The 20,424-nt window shown below is 44.8% G+C and overlaps 2 protein-coding genes across 3 annotated transcripts; both read left to right on the forward strand.

The window, feature by feature from the left end:
* Positions 1-3,444: 3,444 nt before the first annotated feature.
* LOC119442110 (uncharacterized) lies at positions 3,445-3,942 on the forward strand. Its single transcript, XM_037706860.1, has one exon. It carries the CDS (start codon positions 3,445-3,447, stop codon positions 3,940-3,942), a length of 498 nt encoding a protein of 165 aa, XP_037562788.1.
* A 2,362-nt stretch (positions 3,943-6,304) lies between these two features.
* LOC125942749 (uncharacterized) lies at positions 6,305-19,661 on the forward strand. 2 transcript variants are annotated; one of them, XM_049661016.1, is made up of 2 exons: positions 6,305-6,480; positions 19,444-19,661. In XM_049661016.1, the coding sequence occupies exons 1-2, from the start codon at positions 6,347-6,349 to the stop codon at positions 19,646-19,648; spliced, it is 339 nt and encodes a 112-aa protein (XP_049516973.1). In that variant the 5' UTR covers positions 6,305-6,346; the 3' UTR covers positions 19,649-19,661. The 2 variants fall into 2 exon arrangements, with proteins under 2 accessions (XP_049516973.1, XP_049516972.1); XM_049661015.1 differs by lacking the exon at positions 6,305-6,480 and adding an exon at positions 12,745-12,981.
* The last annotated feature ends 763 nt before the right edge of the window (positions 19,662-20,424 follow it).

A 20,424-nucleotide genomic window follows, 5' to 3' on the forward strand; every position in this document is an offset into this window, starting at 1 on the left:
CAGAGGTGTGACGACTGAACACTCTAGGTCTTACGATCGTATCTTGCGCCATGTTTTTCAAACCTTTTTGTTTTCGTTGGACAGCTTGGCTAGTGCTGGCTGGGGCACACTGTATACTAGGGGCCGCATTAAATGTAAGGATTTTTCTCGTCCCATTCCGTTGATTTCTCATCATTCGTTCTGCTGAGTGGCCGATCTAGGTGACAGTGGGGGCCGCGGCGTCGCACAAGTCAGTAACGATGGCGAAACGAATGAAAATGAAAATAATCATTACGTAATACGGGCCTAAATTTTCTATTGCCTCCTCAACAGCTTTGAAACATCGCGGATCTAGTGAACGGACTGGAGTCAACTTCGCCAAAAAGCACAGTGGACTCTATACTGGTAGGGAAGGATGTGTGCGTTTGCGAATGATGTCACGTAACCATTCAGTACGCGAAATTCGCGTCATCTCCAATAGTTTGCGTGCATGCCACATGTGTAAGGCGCTTGGTGCGAATATGCGGAATGGTAAGTTGACATTCCACACTGTCATACGACCACGGTAGCTTCTGACGTTGAAATTTTAAATTTTAAATTTTTTTTGTAAATTGCTAGTCAAGTACACGAACTATATTAAATGCCACAAGGACGCGAGATTCCGTCCAGCTCCGAAGTCTCTGGAGAAGCGCTCTTTCGGCTTTAGTCTCGCTGAGGCGGCACAGTTGCAAGATCAGCCGTTTAGATGCAAGAATGTGGAGAGAGAGAGGACAGCTGTGACTCGTGCAAAAGCTAGTCGATATCAGTTGTCTTTGGCGCACGAAGACCTGTCCTGAGGCCTTTCCGATGTAGCGACTCTAATCGATCGTACTGAAATTTTGAGGGTGATATCAACGGCTACTGGAAAAGCAAAATCTTTGGTGGTAGAACATCTTGACAGAATGTATGACACACATCCGGCTGTACACCGACGGCTCTGTTGACAAAGAGAATGAAGCTAGTGCCGCGGCTTACGTGATACCCAGTCTCACTCTTTCATGGGATGCCAGGCTTGACCGCGTCGTGTCTTCTACGGCACGGGAGAGTGTCGCCATTGCAGCAGCTTTGCGGAAACGGAATTCCTATCAGCCTGTTCTCTTTTCAGACAGCAAGGCTGTGCTGCAATTATTACTGTGCGGGATTCCCCTTGACAAGTGAATTAGGCATGCATTACATGCTGTTAAAGAATTACAGAAAGTCAGATTTACCATCGCGTTCCAGTGGGTACCTTCCATTGACATAATGGGAATAACCAAAATAGTCACAGTGCAACAAAGTACGGCAATTAAATAGACACGAGAATGCAACGCCAAGTATAGTATGGGGAACAAAAACTAAAGACAAGAAAGCCGGCAGATCCCACGCCCTATGGGAATCGCTGTTATGCGAAGCAGTGTGCGGGGAGCGTACCAAGTTAACGAAACCACCATAGAGCTACATAACGTAGGTGGCTGTTTCATGACTTACATGACACGCATGAGGCCTCAGGAGTCCCTTTAGCTACGCCTAAGAGACCTTAAGCCGAAAGCCTTAGTCATGCTCATGACTATGACTTAGCCTTTTACTTCACTTAGTACTACATCCGCACCCATTCCATCGGTTTTTGAGTGTTAATCTATTTCCGCTGAGTCATGATCATGACTATGGGTTATACCATCATCCTTTAGTGTTTCATTCACTTAGTACCGACGTCTTTCAGTGGCTTTTTGAGTTAATATTTTTTTGCTGGGTCATTGTCATTTTTGCCGAGTGATGTTCATGACTATAACTTCTACCATCATTCATTAGTGTTTCCTTCACTTAGTACCCACGTCCGAACCCGTTTCAGTGGTTTTGAGTGTTATTTTCTTTTGCTGAGTCATTGTAATTTTCGCGGAGTTTTGCTCATGACTATGACCTCTACCATCATCCTTTAGTGTTTCTTTCACTTAGTACCCACCGTCCGAACCAATTCCACTGTGTTTTGAGTGCTCATCTTTTTTCGCTGAGTCATTGTCATATTTCGTGAGTCATGCTCATCAGTTTGACTTCTAGCATCATCCTTTAGCATTTCCTTGACTTAGTACTCACGTCCGAACCAATTTCAGTAGATTTTGACTGTTAATGTTTTTTCGCTGGGTCATTCTCACTTTAGGCGGCTGTTTCATGACCTACAAGACACACATGTCCGGATATTCATGTCATGACCTATCATTTATGTTCGTCATACACTCTTGTCATACTATGCCAATTTTGGTAAATACCAAGTTAAAGATACGGCCATGAGAGCACCAAGATGTAGGCGGCTAGATAGATAGACAGATAGATAGATAGATACTGTCAAAGTGGCAAATGTTCGACAAGAAATGCTTCGCATTTAAAAGGTAAGTGCTTCGGACAGTTCAATCGAAAAAAAAACAATTTTTTGCCGAAGTGCAATCTAGGCAACACTTCACAAAACAATGAGAACATCAGGTTGATAACCTTTGTGCTTTGTTTAGTTTCTAATAAAAACGGCAACAGGCACCTCATACAAAAAGGAAAACTATTCTGAAATGCCTTGACGTTAGAAAAAGAGTGAAGCGCTGACTGAAAATATTGAGAATCGTTGATAGTGGCAATGGAAAATGGCAATAAAATTTGATTCTTCATTTTTTTTTAAACTGTGAAAGTTACTTCGAGCTTGGTAGGCTGACCTCTGTGTCAGCGGGAGCGGAGATAGTAGGGAGATGATCACATGATTTCTTTTTTTTTCGCACTGGAAACACACGACGGCGTCACACTCTATTTCGATTTAAACCCCATCCCACCGTTTCCTTTATCGCTCGTCCCCATGTTTTCTTTTTCTCTGTGTGTGCTGTAAAGGTTCGTGCTTCTCACAAAAATGATGCGCCCTCGCGTTGGACGAATTTCGATGTCGCAGGGTGATTGGCAGAGTTATAACTACCCCTAAAAATAAAACGCAGGCTCGGACCCCTTTGAACAAGTGAAGCGTGGCTTGCAGTGCCTCTATCATTCTCCTAGTTCCTGTCACCAGAGGATCTTTTCACTGTCTTAGATGTCAGTCAAAAAACGGGTCCTCTTCATGCCATCGCCATCTTTATGCCGCCGACTTAAAAAAAAGTAGGAGAAGAAGAGTGCCGAGCTCACGCCCCCTTCAGGCAGTGCTACACGAAAAAAAAAAACTGCGTTGTTAATTCATCGCTTATTTTATTTAGGAGACTATAAAGAGGAAGAAGTCGGGTGCCGTGATTAGTCATCTTGCTATTTTCCCCTTATATTTATGCCTCGGTTATCTTTCTCCCTTTAATTGCTTTGATTTTTTTACTAAACCTTGATATTTGGTACCAGTAATTTCATTTGTCGGTGTCTGGTCAATCCCCAATCGAGGGTACGCTGCCCGCGCACAGAAATCAGCATCAACATCAACTGTTAGGCGTAACCAGCATGATGGAGACTTCAGCCGGCAACATGAACGACTCGGCCAAAGCTTCGGCAAAGGTACGAACTGAAGACACAACTGAGAGCCGCGGAGCCGGACCGTCGACCTCGACAGTCAGCAAGCCGCAGATGGTTCACAGTTGCTACTCCCCGCCCTGCACCAGGTCCCAGGCCCAGCGCTTCGCGAATCAGCTCAAGTGCTACCAACAGCTCCCAGGACGGCGCAGTTCAACTCAGATGAAGAAAGTGAAAGATTCGTCCAAGGTGAATGACTCTGTGAACCTAAAACAGGACGATGTAGGAACGCCCGGCCCGAAGAAAACGTCGAAGAAAAAGAATCGGCAAGGTGGAAAGCCTCAGGGGGATGCTGCGACTAAGACAACACCGAAGAAAAGCAGTGCTCCTTCTTCTATCGAGGACCACACTGGACAAATAGCTGAAGCTACTCAAAAAGCTGAAGAGAACCGCGACGAGGAAGGAGCCGGTGATGAAAATGACAGTTAATGCTATGCACGGGAAAAGCGTGCGTCAAGAGCCATTTGACTGGCGTCGCGTCAATTTCGTTCTTGTGGCGAAGTCATCATTCCTGTGTGGTCATGACTGAGTGTATGTTTGCATTTTAAAAGTTATTATTCAAGAATAAAGGCAGACATGAAATAATGCGCGTTATTGGCTAATCGTTATTCCATATGTAGTTAATGGCTTCAGGCAGTAAATGAATGATATGCTAAAGGGGCCTTAGTCGTTTTCTTGCTTGTTTATTTTTTACGTATTTTTTCCGCTTCTCCGACAGGTATTTGGATATTCACCATGCAAAACCTCAGCGCACAGCTTTCTGCATTTCCATCGTAATTTATGGAACGCTCGACCATGATTTATGGAGAGCAACGACTGGAAGCACGATATTCTGCTTCCGGTCGTCGATGGCCTGACGTATGTGGTGCAAACTGCGCCATGTGCATGTGAGTTCTCGCCTACTCGGTCAACCCTTTATCTGCAGAGGCCAGGCAAGTCTGAAATGAAGCTTAGGCTCTCGAGACATGACGGAACTACAGAAATTCGAACTATTGTCGCAGACTGAAAGTAACATTGTTGTGATTTGGACAGTGTTTTAATGTGGCCATTGTTAACTACTGTATAAATACCCACCTGCCTGCACAGAAATGATTACTGTTGCGAAAGAATCTGGTGAGTACAAACGTATGAGAATGAAGGAGTATATCTAAGATGGCAACAACCTAATATATGTGAAGCACGAGGTCCTAAAGTTTGTTTCTTCCTGCAAGTTTCAACAAGCCCGATAGAGAACGAAGAACATCCTTTAACACGCTTTTCTTTTTCAACCAACCATTTGCAGCGACCACCAGAATATGATGCAAAATCATAAGGACCATTTTGTCGCGTTGCGACGGCGTATTTACGTATACACTGGCTAAGTGAGCCGCACTGCGCAGAAAATACATAAGAGGGACAAATATTTATGGGAGAAATTGTGCGTTTGTTTAAGTTCATTGAAATATAGGTACGATTTTCTTTATGAACAGTTACACTGATCTGCTTGGGGAGAGTTCAAAACAATGTCGAAACCGAGTGACTGACGGTCACCGATATTTTTTTTGTTATGCCACGCAACAGGCTCAAAATTTGGAAACGCGTTCTGCAACTTTTCGAGAGCTAAATTATCGAAACAAGTTTGAAAAGATCGTTGCATATTGACCTTCTTCTATATTTTTAAAACTCAAAGGCCTCTTTCATGTACTTGATATAATGAATCACTACGTTTTATTCAACCCGTGAAACACAAGTACAATACAAATGAGTTGAGAGATTACTTAAGAAGAGTTTTGATGTCTCAGGCATTCCAGTATTGATTTATGTCATTTCTCGCGCATTTCAAGAGGTTGCGACATTTTTGAACAAACGAAGCGCGGCTTTGAGAACAGCAGTTCTATCTATGCTGCTGTACCGCATCAGAACCGACTCCGCGTACACCCCAGCTTGGTTATTCAAGACTGGGCTTTGCGCTTCCCCGCTCTGTGCTTTCTGTGGTGACATTGACGACATCGAACATTTCATTTGCCTATGCCTGCAATTTGACACATAAAGAAAAGCGATGGTCGACAGCCTGCAAAAGAGCGGTCATACGCACAGGACCTTTGAAGACGTCATTTTCCTCATAGCGCCCGCGGCAATCTGGAAGAGAGCGCAACGACTGCTCATAGCCTTCCTGCGAGACACGGGGCTCATCAACACCTGGTGATACACCTCTGATCTCAACTCAAAGGAGGATAAGGCGGAACAATTGCTGGCTATGTATGCCAGGGTAACACCGCGTACTTCGACCACCACCACCACCACCACCACCACCACCACCACCACCACCACCACCACCACCACCACCACCACCACCACCACCACCACAACCACCACCATCATCATCTAACCCACAAAGACAGCTCTTCGCTATGTTACATGTCAGCCGTCGTCTTAAACGAAAAGGCTGGACAAGATGAAGTAAACGACACTCAAACCATTATCTGCACAGTATAACATTAACTGGCTGTATGATCAATCCTATGATGCAAGTGTTGTTGTTGTTGTTCCCTATCGATGGAAGTGCAAACATTGTATTTAGGAGGCTATGAAGAAGAAGAAGAGGTCAGACAGCTGTGATTACTTATTTTCTATTTCTTATTGTAATATCGTAGCAATTATTTTTCTTCCTTTTCTTGCTGTTTCTTTTTCTTCCACATTTTGATATAAGTGATAGTGATTTCGTTTCCCGATGGGCCGCAAGTCCCGCTCGTGGGTACGTGCCTGGCGTGATGGAATCAACATGAACATCAACCTGGCGGTGAAGCAACAGTGCGGTGGACATACGAGCAGAGAGCTTCGTATAACCATTCCGATGAAGATGGCGTCTGTCGGCACCAAATCTCCCGCCAAGGCTTCGTCAAAGGCACAGGGCGATGTGTTGTCTCGGGCAAGCGGAGCGGAGCCGTCGGGCAAGGTTCAGCGTGCCTACTCGCCACCATGCACCAGGTCCCAGATAGAACGCTTTGCGAAGCAGCTGAAGTTCTACGAACAGCTCCCAGAAAAGCGCATGTCCATACACGCTCGAGATCACCCCAAGCTGAAGGCCGTTGAGAACCGCCAACAGGATGACGCAGGGAAGCATGGTCAAAAGCAGATGTCACCCGCAAAGAACGGGCAAGAGGACGAAGCCAGCAGCGAATAGTTCAACTGAGTTAGCGCTGGATAAGGACGATACGACTGCTTGACATGGTGATGACGCAACAAGTCCCCGAAGCTGCTCAAGCAGCTGAAGCTGACCCACCAGGAAGGTACTGGCGAGGTTGACTGCAGATGTTGCTGTTCCCGGGCAAAGGCTGCAGCCTGAATCACCACACTGGCGTCGTGACTGTCGTTGTTGTGCCTTCGTCATACCAGCATCGTCTTCTTTGTGTTTTTTATTAAATAAACCTGTTCAACAGATGTAAAATGATCCATCTACTTCGCTTGCGTTTGAATGAAACGAGCAAAAAATCATAATTAGGTATAGAGTTGACCATTTTGTGCAGCAAAGGACTTGCGTACGCAATATATGTCGTAGTCCATTTATTCTTTTTCATCTGTTTTTCCTTTGTTAAGACAAGTATTTCGATATTTTCAAGCAGCAACTTTATGGAGCAGAGCTTTTTTACATTTGCATACTAATTTATGGAGCGTACAAATTCCCCAGAAGAGCGCCCTTGCAAGTGCAGTTGTTTACGTATACGCACGTACGGAGCTGGTCGTCGTTCGACTGACGTATATGGTGGAACCTGCACCGCGTTGACGTGAGTTACTTTATAAACGCATCAAAACAAACAAATTGGTGCATATGAGCAACGTTGCATAACTAGAAGACGAGCCTGTATGAGCAGCTCGGCCCCTTGGACATCGGAAACCGGACTTAGGATGTTGTTCACAATCTGTTAAATTCGGTTTGGATAACTGTTCCCCGCTCTTCGTACTGTTTGCTGTGCATATAATTTATGTGTTCGATAGAATAGTGTTAGGTAATTATTGCGCACGCATGAGTGCTCGTTAAACAGCAAATAGTTTTCACCTGAAAACACGGTTGCCTTGTAGTGCTGATTGTGCTGACACCCAAGCAAGTCAGCTGTATCCAAATGGAAAGCAGTTGTTGCCCGCTTGGGGCTGGACGCCAACACAGCATCTCGGAAATTTAGTGAAGCATCACGGTCACAGAGCGTACCGATCTAATCTATGCAGTAAGATTTTACGAAGAGAAGTGTTTGTACGTGAGCGTTACCGTTGCAGCTTTCGCCAACGGCGATAAACCGACGTTGTCAAGACGCTGCATTGACATATCCGGCGTCTGGTTCAAAAGCATGAAAAGCGCTTGACTTATCATAATGGTCCGCGGGATATCTACTTCTTCATTCGAATTACTTAACCTTGACCTGGGGCGCTATAACGTAAAATGATTCCAAACTGTTTCGATTCCAGTTTCTGCAATCAGCCTCCACGATTGGTCAAAACATTTTCGGGCCACTCCCAACTTCGCCTGTCTGTCAGTGCGACGCCACAAAAACCGCGATTGCTCCCCATCTGATATAACATGTACACACTGATGATGACTTCTACCATCATCCTTTAGTGTTTCCTTCCCTTAGTACCAACGTCCGAACCCATTTCAGTGGTTTTTGAGTTAATCTTTTTTGCTGAGTCATTGTCATTTTTGCTGAGTCATGCTCATGACTATGATTTCTACCAGCATCCTTTAGTGCTTCCTTCACTTAGCACCCACGTCAGAACCCATTTCAGTGGTTTTTGAGTGTTATTTTCCTTAGCTGGGTCATTGTCATTTTTGCCGAGCAATGCTCATGAATATGACCTCTACCATTATCCTTTAGTGTTTCTTTGATTTAGTGCCCACCGTCCGAACCCATTCCATTGTTTTTTTCAGTGCTAATCTTTTTTCGCTGAGTCATTGTCATTTTTGGTGAGTCTTGCTCATGATTATGACTTATAGCATCATCCTTTAGTGTTTCCTACTCTTAGTACACACGTCCGAACCCATTTCAGTGGATTTTGAGTGTTATTGTTTTTTCGCTGGATCATTCTTATTTTCGGCGGCTGTTTTATGACCTACATGACACGCTTGTCATGACATTCATGTCAAGACCTATCATTTACGTTTGCCATACACTGTTGTCGTGCTATGCCAATTTTGGTACCTAGAAAGTTAAAGAAACGACCATAAGAGCACCAAGACGTTGGCAGCTGTTTCGTGACATACATGGCACACATATCATGATATTCATTTGATGACCTATCATTTATGTTCGTCATACACTCTTGTCATACTATGCCAATTTCGGTAAATACCAAGTTAACGATACGGCCATGAGAGCACCAAGACGTAGGCGGCTTGATAGATAGATATATAGATGGATAGATAGTAGATAGACAGATACTGTCAAAGTGGCAAATGTTCGCGAAGAAATGCTTCGCATTTAAAAGGTAAGTACTTCGGACAGTTCAATAGAATTTTTTTTCAAGGTGAAATCTGGGCAACACTTCACAAAACAATCAGAGCATCAGGTTAATAACTTTTGTGCTTTGTTTAGTTTCTAATAAAAATGGCAACAGGCACCTCATGGAAAAAGGAAAACTATTGTGAAATGCCTTGACGTTCGAAAAAGAGTGAAGCGCTGACTGAAAAGATTGAGGATCGTTGATAGTGGCAATGCTAAATGACGATAAATTTTGATTCTTGATTTTTTTTAATTGTGCAAAGTTACTTCGAGGTTGGTTGGCCGACCTCTGTGTCAGCGGCAGGGGAAATAGTAGGGAGATGATCACATGAGTTCTTTTTTTTCGCACTGGAAACACACGACGGCCTCACACTCTATTTCGATTTAAAACCTATGCCATCCTTTCCTTTATCACTCGTCCCCATGTTTTTTTTATGTATGTGCGGTAAACGTTCGCGCTTCTCACACCAATGATGCGCCCTCACGTTTGACGGATTTCGATGTCGCAGGGTGATTGGCAGAGTAGTAATTACTCCTAAAAATAAAACGCAGGCTCGGACCCCTTTGAACAAGTGAAGCGTGGCTTGCAGTGCCTCTATCATTCTCCTAGTTCCTGTCACCAGAGGATCTTTTCAGTGTCTTAGATGTCAGTAAAACAAGGTGTCCTCGCCATGCTATCGCCATCTTTATGCCGCCGACTTAAAAATGTAGGAGAAGAAGAGTGCCAAGCTCACGCCCCCCTTCAGGCAGTGCGACACGAAAAAAAAAACTGCGTTGTCAATTCCTCGCTCAGTGTATTTAGGAGACTATAAAGAGGAAGAAGCCGGGTGCCGTGATTAGTCACTTTGCTATTTTCCCCTTATATTTATGCCTCGGTTATCTTTCTCCCTTTATTTGCTTTGATTTTTTTCTAAACGTTGATATTTGGTACCAGTAATTTCATTTATCGGTGTCTGGTCAATCCCCAATCGAGGGTACGCTGCCCGCGCACAGAAATCAGCATCAACATCAACTGTTAGGCGTAACCAGCATGATGGAGACTTCAGCCGGCAACATGAACGACTCGGCCAAAGCTTCGGAAAAGGTACGAACTGAAGACACAACTGAGAGCCGCGGAGCCGGACCGTCGACCTCGACAGTCAGCAAGCCGCAGATGGTTCACAGTTGCTACTCCCCGCCCTGCACCAGGTCCCAGGCCCAGCGCTTCGCGAATCAGCTCAAGTGCTACCAACAGCTCCCAGGACGGCGCAGTTCAACTCAGATGAAGAAAGTGAAAGATTCGTCCAAGGTGAAGGACTCTGTGAACCTAAAACAGGACGATGCAGGAACGCCCGGCCCGAAGAAAACGCCGAAGAATAAAAATCGGCAAGGTGGAAAGCCTCAGGGGGATGCTGCGACTCAGACAACACCGAAGAAAAGCAGTGCTCCTTCTTCTATCGAGGACCACACTGGACAAATAGCTGAAGCTACTCAAAAAGCTGAAGAGAACCGCGACCAGGAAGGAGCCGGTGATGAAAATGACAGTTAATGCTGTGCACGGGAAAAGCGTGCGTCAAGAGCCATTTGACTGGCGTCGCGTCAATTTGGATCTTGTGGCGCCGTCGTCATTCCTGTGTGGTCATCACTGAGTGTATGCGCGCTTTTTAAAAGTTATTATTCAAGAATAAAGGCAGACATGAAATAATGCGCGTTATTGGCTATTCGTTATTCCATATGTAGTTAATGGCTTCAGGCAGTAAATGAATGATATGCTAAAGGGGCCTTAGTCGTTTTCTTGTTTGTTTGTTTTTTACGTATTTTTTCCGCTTCTCCGACAGGTATTTGGATATTCACCATGCAAAACCTCAGCGCACAGCTTTCTGCATTTCCATCGTAATTTATGGAACGCTCGACCATGATTTATGGAGAGCAACGACTGGAAGCACGATATTCTGCTTCCGGTCGTCGATGGCCTGACGTATGTGGTGCAAACTGCGCCGTGTGCATGTGAGTTCTCGCCTACTCGGTCAACCCTTTATCTGCAGAGGCCAGGCAAGTCTGAAATGAAGCTTAGGCTCTCGAGACATGACGGAACTACAGAAATCGAACTATTGTCGCAGACTGAAAAATAACATTGTTGTGATTTGGACAGTGTTTTAATGTGGCCATTGTTAACTACTGTATAAATACCCACCTGCCTGCACAGAAATGATTACTGTTGCGAAAGAATCTGGTGAGTACAAACGTATGAGAATGAAGGAGTATATCTAAGATGGCAACAACCTAATATATGTGAAGCACGAGGTCCTAAAGTTTGTTTCTTCCTGCAAGTTTCAACAAGCCCGATAGAGCACGAAGAACATCCTTTAACGCGCTTTTCTTCTTCAACCAACCATTTGCAGCGACCACCAGAATATGATGCAAAATCTTAAGGACCATTTTGTCGCGTTGCGACGGCGTATTTACGTATACACTGGCTAAGTGAGCCGCACTGCGCAGAAAATACATAAGAGGGACAAATATTTATGGGAGAAATTGTGGGTTTGTTTAAGTTCATTGAAATATAGGTACGATTTTCTTATGAACACTTACACTGATCTGCTTGGGGAGAGTTCAAAACAATGTCGAAACCGAGTGACTGACGGTCACCGATATTTTTTTTTTGTTATGCCACGCAACAGGCTCAAAATTTGGAAACGCGTTCTGCAACTTTTCGAGAGCTAAATTATCGAAACAAGTTTGAAAAGATCGTTGCATATTGACCTTCTTCTATATTTTTAAAACTCAAAGGCCTCTTTCAAGTACTTGAGATAATGAATCACTACGTTTTATTCAACCCGTGAAACACAAGTACAATACAAATGAGTTGAGAGATTACTTATGAAGAGTTTTGATGTCTCAGGCATTCCAGTATTGATTTATGTCATTTCTCGCGCATTTCAAGAGGTTGCGACATTTTTGAACAAACGAAGCGCGGCTTTGAGAACAGCAGTTCTATCTATGCTGCTGTACCGCATCAGAACCGACTCCGCGTACACCCCAGCTTGGTTATTCAAGACTGGGCTTTGCGCTTCCCCGCTCTGTGCTTTCTGTGGTGACATTGACGACATCGAACATTTCATTTGCCTATGCCTGCACTTTGACACATAAAGAAAAGCGATGGTCGACAGCCTGCAAAAGAGCGGTCATACGCACAGGACCTTTGAAGACGTCATTTTCCTCATAGCGCCCGCGGCAATCTGGAAGAGAGCGCAACGACTGCTCATAGCCTTCCTGCGAGACACGGGGCTCATCAACACCTGGTGATACACCTCTGATCTCAACTCAAAGGAGGATAAGGCGGAACAATTGCTGGCTATGTATGCCAGGGTAACCCCGCGTACTTCGAACACCACCACCACCACCACCATCATCATCTAACCCACAAAGACAGCTCTTCGCTATGTTACATGTCAGCCGTCGTCTTAAACGAAAAGGCTGGACAAGAATAAGTAAACGACACTCAAACCATTATCTGCACAGTATAACATTAACTGGCTGTATGATCAATCCTATGATGCAAGTGTTGTTGTTGTTGTTCCCTATCGATGGAAGTGCAAACATTGTATTTAGGAGGCTATGAAGAAGAAGAAGAGGTCAGACACTGTGATTACTTATTTTAAATTTCTTATTGTAATATCGTAGCAATTATTTTTCTTCCTTTTGTTGCTGTTTCTTTTTCTTCCACATTTTGATATAAGTGATAGTGATTTCGTTTCCCGATGGGCAGCCAGTCCCGCTCGTGGGTACGTGCCTGGCGTGATGGAATCAACATGAACATCAACCTGGCGGTGAAGCAACAGTGCGGTGGACATACGAGCAGAGAGCTTCGTATAACCATTCCGATGAAGATGGCGTCTGTCGGCACCAAATCTCCCGCCAAGGCTTCGTCAAAGGCACAGGGCGATGTGTTGTCTCGGGCAAGCGGAGCGGAGCCGTCGGGCAAGGTTCAGCGTGCCTACTCGCCACCATGCACCAGGTCCCAGATATAACGCTTTGCGAAGCAGCTGAAGTTCTACGAACAGCTCCCAGAAAAGCGCATGTCCAGACACGCTCGAGATCACCCCAAGCTGAAGGCCGTTGAGAACCGCCAACAGGATGACGCAGGGAAGCATGGTCAAAAGCAGATGTCACCCGCAAAGAACGGGCAAGGAGGACGAAGCCAGCAGCGAATAGTTCAGCTGAGTTAGCGCTGGATAAGGACGATACGACTGCTTGACATGGTGATGACGCAACAAGTCCCGGAAGCTGCTCAAGCAGCTGAAGCTGACCCACCAGGAAGGTACTGGCGAGGTTGACTGCAGATGTTGCTGTTCCCGGGCAAAGGCTGCAGCCTGAATCACCACACTGGCGTCGTGACTGTCGTTGTTGTGCCTTCGTCATACCAGCATCGTCTTCTTTGTGTTTTTTTATTAAATAAACCTGTTCAACAGATGTAAAATGATCCATCTACTTCGCTTGCGTTTGAATGAAACGAGCAAAAAATCATAATTAGGTATAGAGTTGACCATTTTGTGCAGCAAAGGACTTGCGTACGCAATATATGTCGTAGTCCATTTATTCTTTTTCATCTGTTTTTCCTCTGTTAAGACAAGTATTTCGATATTTTCAAGCAGCAACTTTATGGAGCACAGCTTTTTTACATTTGCATACTAATTTATGGAGCGTACAAATTCCCCAGAAGAGCGCCCTTGCAAGTGCAGTTGTTTACGTATACGCACGTACGGAGCTGGTCGTCGTTCGACTGACGTATATGGTGGAACCTGCACCGCGTTGACGTGAGTTACTTTATAAACGCATCAAAACAAACAAATTGGTGCATATGAGCAACGTTGCATAACTAGAAGACGAGCCTGTATGAGCAGCTCGGCCCCTTAGACATCGGAAACCGGACTTAGGATCTTGTTCACAATCTGTTAAATTCGGTTTGGATAACTGTTCCCCGCTCTTCGTACTGTTTGCTGTGCATATAATTTATGTGTTCGATAGAATAGTGTTAGGTAATTATTGCGCACGCATGAGTGCTCGTTAAACAGCAAATAGTTTTCACCTGAAAACACGGTTGCCTTGTAGTGCTGATTGTGCTGACACCCAAGCAAGTCAGCTGTATCCAAATGGAAAGCAGTTGTTGCCCGCTTGGGGCTGGACGCCAACACAGCATCTCGGAAATTTAGTGAAGCATCACGGTCACAGAGCGTACCGATCTAATCTATGCAGTAAGATTTTACGAAGAGAAGTGTTTGTACGTGAGCGTTACCGTTGCAGCTTTCGCCAACGGCGATAAACCGACGTTGTCAAGACGCTGCATTGACATATCCGGCGTCTGGTTCAAAAGCATGAAAAGCGCTTGACTTATCATAATGGTCCGCGGGATATCTACTTCTTCATTCGAATTACTTAACCTTGACCTGGGGCGCTATAACGTAAAATGATTCCAAACTGTTTCGATTCCAGTTTCTGCAATCAGCCTCCACGATTGGTCAAAACATTTTCGGGCCACTCCCAACTTCGCCTGTCTGTCAGTGCGACGCCACAAAAACCGCGATTGCTCCCCATCTGATATAACCTGTACACACTGATGATGACTTCTACCATCATCCTTTAGTGTTTCCTTCCCTTAGTACCAACGTCCGAACCCATTTCAGTGGTTTTTGAGTTAATCTTTTTTGCTGAGTCATTGTCATTTTTGCTGAGTCATGCTCATGACTATGATTTCTACCATCATCCTTTAGTGCTTCCTTCACTTAGCACCCACGTCAGAACCCATTTCAGTGGTTTTTGAGTGTTATTTTCTTTAGCTGGGTCATTGTCATTTTTGCTGAGCAATGCTCATGAATATGACCTCTACCATTATCCTTTAGTGTTTCTTTGATTTAGTGCCCACCGTCCGAACCCATTCCATTGTTTTTTCAGTGCTAATCTTTTTTCGCTGAGTCATTGTCATTTTTGGTGAGTCTTGCTCATGATTATGACTTCTAGCATCATCCTTTAGTGTTTCCTACTCTTAGTACACACGTCCGAACCCATTTCAGTGGATTTTGAGTGTTATTGTTTTTTCGCTGGATCATTCTTATTTTCGGCGGCTGTTTTATGACCTACACGACACGCTTGTCATGACATTCATGTCAAGACCTATCATTTACGTTTGCCATACACTGTTGTCGTGCTATGCCAATTTTGGTACCTAGAAAGTTAAAGAAACGACCATAAGAGCACCAAGACGTTGGCAGCTGTTTCGTGACATACATGGCACACATATCATGATATTCATTTGATGACCTATCATTTATGTTCGTCATACACTCTTGTCATACTATGCCAATTTCGGTAAATACCAAGTTAACGATACGGCCATGAGAGCACCAAGACGTAGGCGGCTTGATAGATAGATATATAGATGGATAGATAGTAGATAGACAGATACTGTCAAAGTGGCAAATGTTCGCGAAGAAATGCTTCGCATTTAAAAGGTAAGTACTTCGGACAGTTCAATAGAATTTTTTTTCAAGGTGAAATCTGGGCAACACTTCACAAAACAATCAGAGCATCAGGTTAATAACTTTTGTGCTTTGTTTAGTTTCTAATAAAAATGGCAACAGGCACCTCATGGAAAAAGGAAAACTATTGTGAAATGCCTTGACGTTCGAAAAAGAGTGAAGCGCTGACTGAAAAGATTGAGGATCGTTGATAGTGGCAATGCTAAATGACGATAAATTTTGATTCTTGATTTTTTTAATTGTGCAAAGTTACTTCGAGGTTGGTTGGCCGACCTCTGTGTCAGCGGCAGGGGAAATAGTAGGGAGATGATCACATGAGTTCTTTTTTTTCGCACTGGAAACACACGACGGCCTCACACTCTATTTCGATTTAAAACCTATGCCATCCTTTCCTTTATCACTCGTCCCCATGTTTTTTTTATGTATGTGCGGTAAACGTTCGCGCTTCTCACACCAATGATGCGCCCTCACGTTTGACGGATTTCGATGTCGCAGGGTGATTGGCAGAGTAGTAATTACTCCTAAAAATAAAACGCAGGCTCGGACCCCTTTGAACAAGTGAAGCGTGGCTTGCAGTGCCTCTATCATTCTCCTAGTTCCTGTCACCAGAGGATCTTTCAGTGTCTTAGATGTCAGTCAAAAAACGGGTCCTCGCCATGCTATCGCCATCTTTATGCCGCCGACTTAAAAATGTAGGAGAAGAAGAGTGCCAAGCTCACGCCCCCCTTCAGGCAGTGCGACACGAAAAAAAAAACTGCGTTGTCAATTCCTCGCTCAGTGTATTTAGGAGACTATAAAGAGGAAGAAGCCGGGTGCCGTGATTAGTCACTTTGCTATTTTCCCCTTATATTTATGCCTCGGTTATCTTTCTCCCTTTAATTGCTTTGATTTTTTTCTAAACCTTGATATTTGGTACCAGTAATTTCATTTGTCGGTGTCTGGTCAATCCCCAATCGAGGGTACGCTGCCGGCGCACAGAAATCAGCATCAACATCAACTGTTAGGCGTAACCAGCATGATATAGACTTCAGCCGGCAACATGAACGACTCGGCCAAAGCTTCGGCAAAGGTACGAACTGAAGACACAACTGAGAGCCGCGGAGCCGGACCGTCGACCTCGACAGTCAGCAAGCCGCAGATGGTTCACAGTTGCTACTCCCCGCCCTGCACCAGGTCCCAGGCCCAGCGCTTCGCGAATCAGCTCAAGTGCTACCAACAGCTTCCAGGACGGCGCAGTTCAACTCAGATGAAGAAAGTGAAAGATTCGTCCAAGGTGAAGGACTCTGTGAACCTAAAACAGGACGATGCAGGAATGCCCGGCCCGAAGAAAACGCCGAAGAATAAAAATCGGCAAGGTGGAAAGCCTCAGGGGGATGCTGCGACTCAGACAACACCGAAGAAAAGCAGTGCTCCTTCTTCTATCGAGGACCACACTGGACAAATAGCTGAAGCTACTCAAAAAGCTGAAGAGAACCGCGACCAGGAAGGAGCCGGTGATGAAAATGACAGTTAATGCTGTGCACGGGAAAAGCGTGCGTCAAGAGCCATTTGACTGGCGTCTCGTCAATTTGGATCTTGTGGCGCCGTCGTCATTCCTGTGTGGTCATCACTGAGTGTATGCGCGCTTTTTAAAAGTTATTATTCAAGAATAAAGGCAGACATGAAATAATGCGCGTTATTGGCTATTCGTTATTCCATATGTAGTTAATGGCTTCACGCAGTAAATGAATGAGATGCTAAAGGGGCCTTAGCCGTTTTCTTGTTTGTTTGTTTTTTTACGTATTTTTTCCGCTTCTCCGACAGGTATTTGGATATTCACCATGCAAAACCTCAGCGCACAGCTTTCTGCATTTCCATCGTAATTTATGGAACGCTCGACCATGATTTATGGAGAGCAACGACTGGAAGCACGATATTCTGCGTCCGGTCGTCGATGGCCTGACGTATGTGGTGCAAACTGCGCCGTGTGCATGTGAGTTCTCGCCTACTCGGTCAACCCTTTATCTGCAGAGGCCAGGCAAGTCTGAAATGAAGCTTAGGCTCTCGAGACATGACGGAACTACAGAAATCGAACTATTGTCGCAGACTGAAAATAACATTGTTGTGATTTGGACAGTGTTTTAATGTGGCCATTGTTAACTACTGTATAAATACCCACCTGCCTGCACAGAAATGATTACTGTTGCGAAAGAATCTGGTGAGTACAAACGTATGAGAATGAAGGAGTATATCTGAGATGGCAACAACCTAATATATGTGAAGCACGAGGTCCTAAAGTTTGTTTCTTCCTGCAAGTTTCAACAAGCCCGATAGAGCACGAAGAACGTCCTTTAACGCGCTTTTCTTTTTCAACCAATCATTTGCAGCGACCACCAGAATATGATGCAAAATCTTAAGGACCGTTTTGTCGCGTTGCAACGGCGTATTTACGTATACACTGGCTAAGTGAGCCGCACAGCGCAGAAAATACATAAGAGGGACAAATATTTATGGGAGAAAATGTGAGTTTGTTTAAGTTCATTGAAATATAGGTACGATTTTTTTATGAACAGTTACACTGATCTGCTTGGGGAGAGTTCAAAACAATGTCGAAACCGAGTGACTGACGGTCACCGATATTTTTTTTGTTATGCCACGCAACAGGCTCAAAATTTGGAAACGCGTTCTGCAACTTTTCGAGAGCTAAATTATTGAAACAAGTTTGAAAAGATCGTTGCATATTGACCTTCTTCTATACTTTTAAAACTCAAGGGCCTCTTTCAAGTACTTGAGATAATGAATCACTACGTTTTATTCAACCCGTGAAACACAAGTACAATACAAATGAGTTGAGAGATTACTTATGAAGAGTTTTGATGTCTCAGGCATTCCAGTATTGATTTATGTCATTTCTCGCGCATTTCAAGAGGTTGCGACATTTTTGAACAAACGAAGCGCGGCTTTGAGAACAGCAGTTCTATCTATGCTGCTGTACCGCATCAGAACCGACTCCGCGTACACCCCAGCTTGGTTATTCAAGACTGGGCTTTGCGCTTCCCCACTCTGTGCTTTCTGTGGTGACATTGACGACATCGAACATTTCATTTGCCTATGCCTGCACTTTGACACATAAAGAAAAGCGATGGTCGACAGCCTGCAAAAGAGCGGTCATACGCACAGCACCTTTGAAGACGTCATTTTCCTCATAGCGCCCGCGGCAATCTGGAAGAGAGCGCAACGACTGCTCATAGCCTTCCTGCGAGACACGGGGCTCATCAACACCTGGGGATACACCTCTGATCTCAACTCAAAGGAGGATAAGGCGGAACAATTGCTGGCTATGTATGCCAGGGTAACCCCGCGTACTTAAACACCACCACCACCACCACCATCTTCGAACTCACAAAGACAGCTCTTCGCTATGTTACATGTCAGCCGTCGTCTTAAACGAAAACGCTGGAGAAGAATAAGTAAACCACTCTCAGACCGTTATCTGCACAGTATAACATTAAGTGGCTGTATGATCAATCATGTGATGCAAGTGCAAACAATGTATTTAGGAGGCTATGAAGAAAAAGAAGAAGTCAGACACTCAGATTACTTATTTTCTATTTCTTATTGTAATATCGTAGCAATTATTTTTCTTCCTTTTGTTGCTGTTTCTTTTCTTCCACATTTTGATATATTTGATAGTGATTTCGTTTCGCGATGGGCAGCCAGTCCCGCTCGTGGGTACGTGCCTGGCGTGATGGAATCAACATGAACATCAACCTGGCGGTGAAGCAACAGTGCGGTGGACATACGAGCAGAGAGCTTCGTATAACCATTCCGATAAAGATGGCGTCTGTCGGCACCAAATCTCCCGCCAAGGCTTCGTCAAAGGCACAGGGCGTTGTGTTGTCTCGGGCAAGCGGAGCGGAGCCGTCGGGCAAGGTTCAGCGTGCCTACTCTCCACCATGCACCAGGTCCCAGATAGAACGCTTTGCGAAGCAGCTGAAGTTCTACGAACAGCTCCCAGAAAAGCGCATGTCCAGACACGCTCGAGATCGCCCCAAGCTGAAGGCCGTTGAGAACCGCCGACAGGATGACGCAGGGAAGCATGGTCAGAAGCAGATGTCACCCACAAAGAACGGGCAAGAGGACGAAGCCAGCAGGGAAGAGTTCAGCTGAGTTAGCGCTGGATGAGGACGATACGGCTACTTGACATGGTGTCCCCGAAGCTGCTCAAGCAGCTGAAGCTGACCAACCAGGAAGGTACTGGCGAGGTTGACTGCAGATGTGGCTGTGGCCGGGCAAAGCCTGCAGCCTAAATCACCACACTGGCGTCGTGACTGTCGTTGTTGTGCCGTCGTCATACCAGCATCGTCTTCTTTGTGTTTTTTTATTAAATAAACCTGTTCAACAGATGTGAAATGATCCGTGTACTCTGCTTGCGCTTGAATGAAACGAGCAAATAATCATAATTGGGTATAGAGTTGACCATTTCGTGCAGCAAACGACTTGCGTACGCAATATATGTCGTAGTCCATTTATTCTGCTTCATCTGTTTTGCCTCTGTTAAGACAAGTATTTCGATATTTCCCAGCAGCAGCTTTACGGAGCACAGATTTCTTATATTTCCATACTAATTTATGGAGCGCACAAATTCCCCAGAAGAGCACCTTTGCCAGTGCAGTTGTTTACGTATACGAACTTCCGGAGCTGGTCGTCGTTCGACTGACGTATATGGTGGAACCTGCACCGCGCTCACGTGAGTTAATTTATAAACGCATCAAAACAAACAACTTGGTGCATATGAGCAACGTTGCATAACTAGAAGACGAGCCTGTATGAGCAGCTCGGCCCCTTATACATCGGACAGTGGACTTATGATGTTGTTCACAATCTGTTAAATTCGGTTGGGATAACTGCTCCCGCTCTTCGTACTGTTTGCTGTGCATATAATT

This window comes from Dermacentor silvarum, chromosome 1 (genome assembly GCF_013339745.2).
Source record: "Dermacentor silvarum isolate Dsil-2018 chromosome 1, BIME_Dsil_1.4, whole genome shotgun sequence".
Taxonomy (NCBI): Eukaryota; Metazoa; Arthropoda; class Arachnida; order Ixodida; family Ixodidae; genus Dermacentor; species Dermacentor silvarum.